Below are 8423 nucleotides of genomic sequence, written 5' to 3' on the forward strand. Positions count from 1 at the left end.
CAGTTATTTTAAAAAAATGGGGGAGGAGGGTACTTGCTGTGAAAATAAAACAATGTACATCAGTGCTGTCCAACTAGTAACCACTAGTTATATGTGTCTACTAAGTATTTATAATACATGGCTAGTGCAACTAAGGAATTGAGTTTTTCATTTTACCAAAATTTAATTTAAATATAGTCCCATGTAGCTAGCACAAATATCTTTATTAAATATTTCAATTCCATTGCCTGGGAGATGGCATAGTGGATAAAGCACTGGACTCTCAAGCATGAGGTTCTGAGTTTAATCCCTAGCAGCACATGTACCAGAGTGATGTCTGGCTATTACTCTCTCTCTGCCTACCTTCTTCATAAATAAAATATATATTTAAAAAAATTCCCAAATACATCATTGCATGAAAAAAAATCCATTTACTACAGTGTCTAGAATAAGATTTCATTTTTTATATTGAAATAGTTAAAAGAATATTTAAAAGTAAAGGGGTGGGGAGATAGCTCAGCCTACTAGAGCATAAACTTATATGCTTGAGACAATCCCCAGCACCACCTTACACCAGTGATGTAAAAAAAAGAGCAATGAAACAGTGCTTCAGGTTTCTTCCTCTCTCTCTCTCTCTCTCACCTTTCTCGCATTTTCTGTTCATATATATATATACACACACACACACATTTGTCAGTTTCTTGATTTCAACTGTTTCACTGGAGAATAAAATTACTCTCAAGAAAAAAAAACAAAAAAAAAACTCTGATGCAAGGACCTAGGTTTGAGCACCCTCCCCCTGACCCCACCTACAGGGAGGAAGTTTCACAAGCAGTGAAGCTGGTCTGTAGGTGTCTATGTCCCCTTCTCTCAATTTCTCTCTGTCTTATCAAATAAAATAGGGGGAAAATTATAAAAAAGGGAAAACATTTCCTGAAAAAGCATTTATTACTGTTAATATTTATTAGTGAAGTGCAAACCTGAGCCTGACACATTATAGATAAATACAGTGTAGACAAGTATAATAATAACAGAAAAATCTTTCTCAAAATAGAAAGTTAAATCATTCTAGTCTTCTGCAATCACATCACAAAGTCACATCGTGACCATGGTGACTTTGAAAACAGCAGAGAAACCTAACCTCAGCATAGAGCCACAGCCTTTTTAAAGAGTTAATAGCATCTACTCTACTCCGTAGAGGTGAGGCACTAAGAGATAGTTTATGTAAAGCATTTATCAAATGCTCAGCACACACAAAAAACAAGCATTTACTTTTATTAATTAGTAGGCATTGATAATATGTTTCCCACAGTTCTCACCACTTCCTTTAAAGCTACTAATAATGTAGAAGGTTTCATCTCATTTTACAATTTCCTGAGGCTCAAGGAGATAATGTTTCTCACCCAAAACCACACAAGTGCTAGAGGACTGAAATTCAGAGCCAGGGAGATAGTTCAAAATGGTAGAACAGATGATTTGCATGCCAGAGGTCCCAGAGGTTCCAGGTTCAATCCTCAGCACCCCTGTAAGTGAGAGCTAAGAGGTGCTACAGTTTCTCTCTTCTCTCTCATAAAAGTAAATAAAAAAGAAAGAAATGAAATTTAAACAAAAAGCATAACAAAATGCAGTGTCCATGTCCTTCCTATGGTTCAACATATGTGTCAAATTCAACCAAGTCCCTTATATTCTCAACTAAGAAAAGAGCCTAAGATGTTGTCATGAGGGCTGCATGTTGCGGGCCAAGCTTTTCAGAAACAGAGGCAGAGAAAGACCGAAGCTTCTACCCACTACTGTCACTTCAATACCTGCACGGCATGCCGGTCTGTGCCGCTGTACACAGAAATCTGAGGCTGCTGCATTCGAGAGGAAGAAGTGGTAATGGTGGTGGTGGTGCTGCTGCTGGTTGTTGTTGACACAGAAGATGTTCCAGGGTTTGGTTCAGTATCCATAGCTGCACTGTGGTCCTTGAATCTGGCAGTTAACACAAATACGAGCATTGGCCAAAAAGTATTATTTTAGGAGACTTTAAAAGAAATAATCAGCAAAAGTTTTCATTTTTAAAGACCTCAGAAAATCATATAATGGGAGTCAGGCGGTAGCACAGCGGGTTAAGTGCAGGTGGCACAAAGTGCAAGGATTGGCATAAGGGTCCCTAAAAGCCCCTGGCTCCCACTTGCAGGGGAGTCACTTCACAGCTTCACAAGTGGTGGAGCAGGTCTACAGGTGTCTATCTTTCTCTCCCCCTCTGCCTTCCCCTCCTCTCTCCATTTCTCTCTGTCCTATCCAACAATGACGACATCAATATTAACAATAATAACTACAACAATAAAACAAGGGCAACAAAAAGGGATTATTAAAAAAAAGAAAACAGAGTATACAGTTACCGTATACACTCTGAAAAGCATTTCACTTTTAGTAAATGTCTATAAATTTGAGTTTGAACTATTACATGTATATAGCTCAAATAAAGTTTGACTTAGGGTAGGGGATACCAGCAAAAAAACCCACCAGGTGTTCACACCAAGAGAAGGTCACAGCCATACCTTCAAAGGGCATCATTCCCAGATGTGTTGTCTTTGCTCTTAGAAACCCCCTGAGGACTCTGGAAGAAGAGCTGTGAGCAGCAGAGAAGGTAAATGGAGGAGTGACTGGTGTGACCTGCACTCAATGCCCTGTGCTCATTCATGCCTGAGGCTCCAAGGTCCCAGGTTCAGTTCCCAGCACCACCATAAAACAGAGCTGACCTGTTCTGTGTTTGACTAGAGCTTATTAACTTTATCTTTTTAGAGAGTATATCTTTTCATATTGAAAGATGAGAGTTTTTAAACTAAGCCAGGTAATGAGAGAATACTAAATTATATTGATAAATTCAAATGTAAGCAATATCAGATAACTTTAATATATATATTTTTTTTCGCTGAAGGATTTCAGTTATATTACAGCTGGGCTAAGGAGATAGCACAGTGGTTATGCAGACTTTCATGCCTGACGCTCCAGGTTCAATCCCATAAACCAGAGCTGAGCAATGCTTTGATTAAAAAAAAAAAAACTATATATAAAAATCCTTTAAATTCTTCCACATTATACACCTCACTAGTAAGAAAATGTGTTCCAACATATACCAACTCCTCAGGCATCAAGTAATGGGTGACTCTCTACTATTTATAATAAGGCTTGAAATACTGCTTGAGTTCAAATTAAATGTTTTTTCCCAAGTCAGTTCTCTCCATAGTTGATATTTTTGTTGGTGGTTTGGTGATTACTACTCGACACAATGTCTGCCATGATTTTTCTGGCTGTTCTCAATAGGTCAGGCATAATATGAGAGGCTGTTCCTTGCTCCAACTGGATAATTAGCACAGCTTTAGTAAGCCAATGGCCAATGACACCAGCCTACAGAGGGTCTCTAGCATCATGTGTTAGGAATAAGGGGCCTCTAAACACCAGCCAGGTGTTCACACCAGAAGGTCATAGCCATACCTTCAAAGGACACCATTCCTAGAGATGTATTGTCTTTGCTCTTAGAAACCCACTGAGGAGGACTCCTGAAAGAAGAGCTGTGAGCAGCAGAGAAGGTAAATGGACGAGTGACTGATGTGACAGGCTCTTAATGCCCTGTGCTCACAAAGCTCTCAGCACAGCTGAGGTCTCCTGAAGCAGGGCCACAGTTCCAGTCCCACCAGCCTCTAGCAACTCCTAAACGGGGTAGCATGGCCCAAACCCTGTTCCCTCTGGGAAGACACATCAATACTTGCTTGTCTGGACTTAAGTGATCATGTAACAGTTTGAATAACAGGCTTTCATAACTTAGGTCTGGAGGTCCCAGGCTCAATCCCTATGCTACCAGAAGCCACAGCTGAGCAAGGCTCTGAGAAATAAAATAAATCAAAGTATATGCTTAGCTATATGAAGGTAGGATCTCTTCCTTCCTATTACTCTTCTTCCTCTATTCTGGAAGGCTTACAAGAGAACTTGTGCCCCAGGGGCAATCCTTGAGACAGGGTTCCCATTCAGAGGGGGCCTCCCTCCCCTTCACGCTCTGTTACAGTCAGCCCCACACCTGTGTAGTTCCTTCCCCATCACAGACAGGTTAAATCCCTTCATTCAGAATCCAGAGGGACTCCAAACCATGAACCCTGAATTATCTCTCAATGTTCTTTTGGCAATACAGAAGTCCTGAGTACATGTGTCTCCTTAGTTTGTTGATTACCATCCACACTTTGCTTTAAAAATAATTTCTCAAGGAAGCAGAAGAATAGCTTACTGGGTAGGGCAAGTGCCTGGCACATGGAAGATGCAATGGCACCAGAGGAAGCTCCAGTGGTATGGTCTGTCTCTCTGGCTGAATGAAAAAGTGGCTCTAAAGGAGTGAAAGTATGTGCGAGGCCCTGGCCCTGCCAAAAGAAACAGATTAGATGACTTAGATAAAACGGACAGATTAAAAAAAAAAAAGATAAATTCTTGGCCTGGGAGATAGCTCAACCTGACAGAGCTCCAGCTTGCATGCCTGATATCACAGAGGCCACACTTTCAATCCCCAATACCACCTTATGCCAGAGTGGAGCAGTGTTTTGGTCTATCAGAATAAAAGTATAAGTACATATAGACATCTTTTTTAAAAAGATTCATTTGTAGAGGGTAGATAGCATAATGGTTATGCTAACAGACTCTCATGCCTGAGGCTCCAAAGTCGCGGCTTCAATCCCCCGCACCACCATAAACCAGAGCTGAACAGTGTTCTGGTTAAAAAAATAAAATAAAAAGATTCATTTATTATTGAGAAAGGGAGGCACATGCATTGCTGGGGATCAAACTCATGTTTCACAGCTTTATCCACTGTATGGCCTCCTGGGCCACACACATCTTTGTTTGTTTAAATGAGTAATAAATTATCTTAGAAACTAAGTCTAATGAAAGGAAGGAAGGGAGGAAGAAAGAAAGGAAGGAGAGATGGGTGGGGGAGAAGCATAGTGGTGACATATAAAACTTTTAGGCCTGAGGCTCTGATAAAAATAAATAAATAACAATTCACTATTGGATTGCCTAGTCTAGAACACAGTCCTTACTACATTTAATAATTCTGAATTATACTAACAAGCAGGTTACTCGAAGTATGGAAACAAAGCAAGAGCTCATAACTTTTTTCCCTGATGTAGTTATGAGGGAGAACACCAGAGCAACTTTCTAGCATATGCAATACTTGTTATCAAACTCAGGACCTCATGCCTGAATGCCCAATGCGCAGTCCACTGTGCCAGCTTCAGGCCTCTGCTCCCATCTTTTCCTTATGAACCCAAGGATTGAAACCAGCGCCTCATATGCAAAGCATGTTCTCTACCACTGATCAACGTTTGGACCAGCTCCAAATTTTGAAAACAGCATAACTTGTGTCACTTTTCCTCTTGTGGTTTTTTTGCACCAAAATTGGTTCTTTCCCCTCCAGCTAATTTACCAATTCAATGCACAGTTGTGGTACAAAATAAAGAAATCTCTATTTGAACATATTAAAGCAATCCTTTATTTTAAGCAAACCAGAGGGCCTCTATACTAGAAACTAGAAGTAGTATTCTGGTGGGGTCAGAAATGTACTGGATGGAGGAGAGCGCATAATCATTATGCAAAAAGACTTTCAAGCTTGAGGTTTCAAAGTCTCAGATTCTATCCCCCCACAAGCCATAGCCAAACAGTAAAAATGAAAGAAAAAGAGGGAAAAAAAAAAAAACAGAACCCTAAGAATGAAAAATATACTGGTGGGTCAGCAAATAGCTCATGCGGATTGGGTGCTGCTTTGCTATGAGTATGGCTCAGGCTTGATAATGTGGTTTCTATCACTCTCTTATCTCTGCCTCTCTGTCTCTATCTAAAAAAATAAAAAATAAATGATCAGTATCAGTAATATAAATCTTATAAAGAGAGTAGACATCTCTCTCGCTTCATAGCCCTAACAGGTCTGTACCCATGAGCTTTCTTTGCACCTTCTTATCCTTTTGTGAAACTTCTATCTCACATCTTTGTAATGAAGTTTATACTTAACATGCCTGAAAAAGAGAGTGAGAGAATATACTGGTTTTATCTATCTTACCCTCTTTACATCCAAGAAACAAACTTTGATCCAAGTCACAGTAGCAGCAGCACTGGCAAGAATATAACAAGAACCTTTCTATTTCAAAAGACAAAGGAATTCGGCACTAATTATGTGTGCACACACTACCCCCATATGGCGTTCTTTCATGTAGAAAATTCCTTTTGTTCTTTATATCATTTATGTAAAAAAAAAAAAAAAACTTCTATGTGTTTCGAGGGCAAACAGACAATCTCCACTCGGTAAGAGAAAAAGTTAAAAAAAAAAATGAGGGTAGAAGACCGACTCCACACTAACTTTTTCTGATTAGTAGATGACTCATAGATTTTTATGCTTCTTCGGGTTACACTGTCTTTTCAGGCCCTCTTCCAACTATCAAGTCACATCATCGTGTGGAAACTGTTGAATATCACACTTAGCTTTAGTGGCTGAAAGGTAAACTTAACCAAATCATTCCCTGTCATGACACTTCTGAACCACAACTGCTATGCAAAATCCCCTTTTAAGCTTGCTATTCTGCTCAGTCATGTCCTCAAACCCAAATGTTTAGAAGTAAACATTCAGTGGCTACCCCCTACCCCCACCCCCCAAATAAACGGGCCACAAGAGAATCCAAATACTAGGCCCAAGATTTCAACATTAGTGGGTAGAACTAACCAAACCACTGCATGGCGTGGAGAGAGAGACCTGGCACAGAACGACGACTGGGAACTTCACCATCTATATGCACAGCAATGCCGCAAAAACACAGCTGGTGACTCCGTTGCACGCACGCGAGGCCTGTGCAGGAAGCACCAAGTTTGAGCCGCTCCACCGAGCATGCCATCACACCTCCGCACAAGAATGTGGCCTTCCGGGGAGCATCGGCCCTGCAGCCGGAGCCCCCGAGGACAAGTCCTCTCCTGCCGGGAACCCCCAGGGCTAGTCCCGCCTGACCTGCTGCAGCCCCCGCGCCTTGGCCTGCGAGGAGCGCCCGCTGCACGGTTGCCAGCGGAGAAGCCCGATCGGCAGTGGTGGGGGGCGGAGGCCGGGGTGCCGGGCGGGAAGGAGGCCCCGCAGGCCGCCCGGGCCTCCCCCCGTGTGCGCGGCTCCCACGCGGGGGCGCTGACCAGGTTGGAGCCCCCCGGGTCGGAGCAGCAGCAGCTGAGGGCTCCGCCCGGGACTCGGCCTCCCGACCACCCCGCGCCCCGGGGTCCTGGGTGCGTGTAAGCGGGGCCGCTCCGGCTGGGGGACACTGCACCCAACACTTGGCTTCCGCCCCCCCCCCCCAACACGGACGGACCGGGCTCCTCCAGCAGGAAGCAGCCCAGCGGGACTCATCTCCCGCGCTCGGCCCACCCGAGGGCCCTGACAGTGCCCCTGGGGAGACTTGTCGCTGCCCTCGATCGTCCCCCGGTTACGACATCAGTCACCAGCAAGGCACTCACTCCGCTTCCGCCATCTTCTCTCCTCCATCACTAACCCGGGCTGCGCATGCGCCCCCCCTGCCCAGGCGCGGAGGGGCGGGTCGGGCGGCGAGGTCACGTGGGATTCACCACCCCCCCCCCCCCCACCTGCCCCAGCATGCCCACGTCAGGCTGCAGGCTCTGCCCGCGGGCAGGTGTCCCAGCTTAGATGACACATCGAGGTCTCACCTTTGCTAGCTCCTGCTTCGGGTCATCCTCCTCTTCCAGAGGGATCTGCAACCAAGCTCTGAAAAAGTTATACTGGAGGTGTTAAATTCAAAGTGTGAGGTCCCAGAGGTCCCAGGTTCAATCTTTGAGACCACCAATAAACCAGAGCTAAGTGGTATACTCTGAGCTGTGTCTCTCACATAAAACAGAATAAATCTCAGGGGCCTAGGAGGTCTGTAGTGAGGTCTTGAGTTGGAATCCCCAATCTGCCATGTGCCTGTGTGATGCTCAAGTTCTCTGTCTCTCCCTCCTTGCCTCTCAATCTTGTGTTAATAAATAAAATCTTTTAAAAATTAAACTTAAGTAAATATTCAGCAAAGGGAGAAAGATACCAGGAGTAGATGAAGCACTGTATTAGCTCTCCAAGATTCAATTATTTATTTTAAGAGAGAGCAAAAGAGACCAAACAATTGCTTTCATGTGTTTATTCCCGGGAAGGAACCTGGAGCCTCATATATGCAACTCCTGTACTCTGTTCACTGAGCAGCTCACAGGTTGCTGGCCCACTTCATGTCTTTACCCCTCAGTCTCTCATCTTCCTTCCTTCCTTCCTTCCTTCCTTCCTTCCTTCCTTCCTTCCTTCCTTCCTTCTTCCTTCCTTCCTCGGCAGTTAACTATGTTTTTTTTTTTAGTTATTTATTTTATTCAGAGAAAAAGGAAGATACAGTCAGATACATACTGAGAGAGAG

At 43.5% G+C, this 8423-nt stretch overlaps 1 protein-coding gene across 8 annotated transcripts in view; it reads right to left on the reverse strand.

The window, feature by feature from the left end:
* The window catches only part of PHC3 (polyhomeotic homolog 3), an 85619-nt gene extending 78072 nt beyond the window's left edge, over nucleotides 1-7547 (reverse strand). For 6 of the 8 annotated variants that reach the window (XR_009544730.1, XM_060171941.1, XM_060171940.1 and 3 more), the window contains exons 1-2: nucleotides 7489-7547; nucleotides 1785-1950 (exon numbers count right to left, since the gene is read on the reverse strand). Coding sequence is in view for 7 of the 8 variants with exons in the window: in XM_060171941.1 (XP_060027924.1) it covers nucleotides 1785-1950; nucleotides 7489-7502 (180 nt within the window). In the remaining variant the exon portion in view is untranslated. Of the gene's footprint in view, nucleotides 1-1784; nucleotides 1951-6718; nucleotides 6863-7488 lie in introns of those variants that run through there. The other 2 variants (XM_007522939.2, XM_060171939.1) reach the window with 2 other exon arrangements.
* Between the last annotated feature and the right edge of the window lie 876 nt (nucleotides 7548-8423).

Source organism: Erinaceus europaeus, chromosome 14 (genome assembly GCF_950295315.1).
Source record: "Erinaceus europaeus chromosome 14, mEriEur2.1, whole genome shotgun sequence".
Taxonomy (NCBI): Eukaryota; Metazoa; Chordata; class Mammalia; order Eulipotyphla; family Erinaceidae; genus Erinaceus; species Erinaceus europaeus.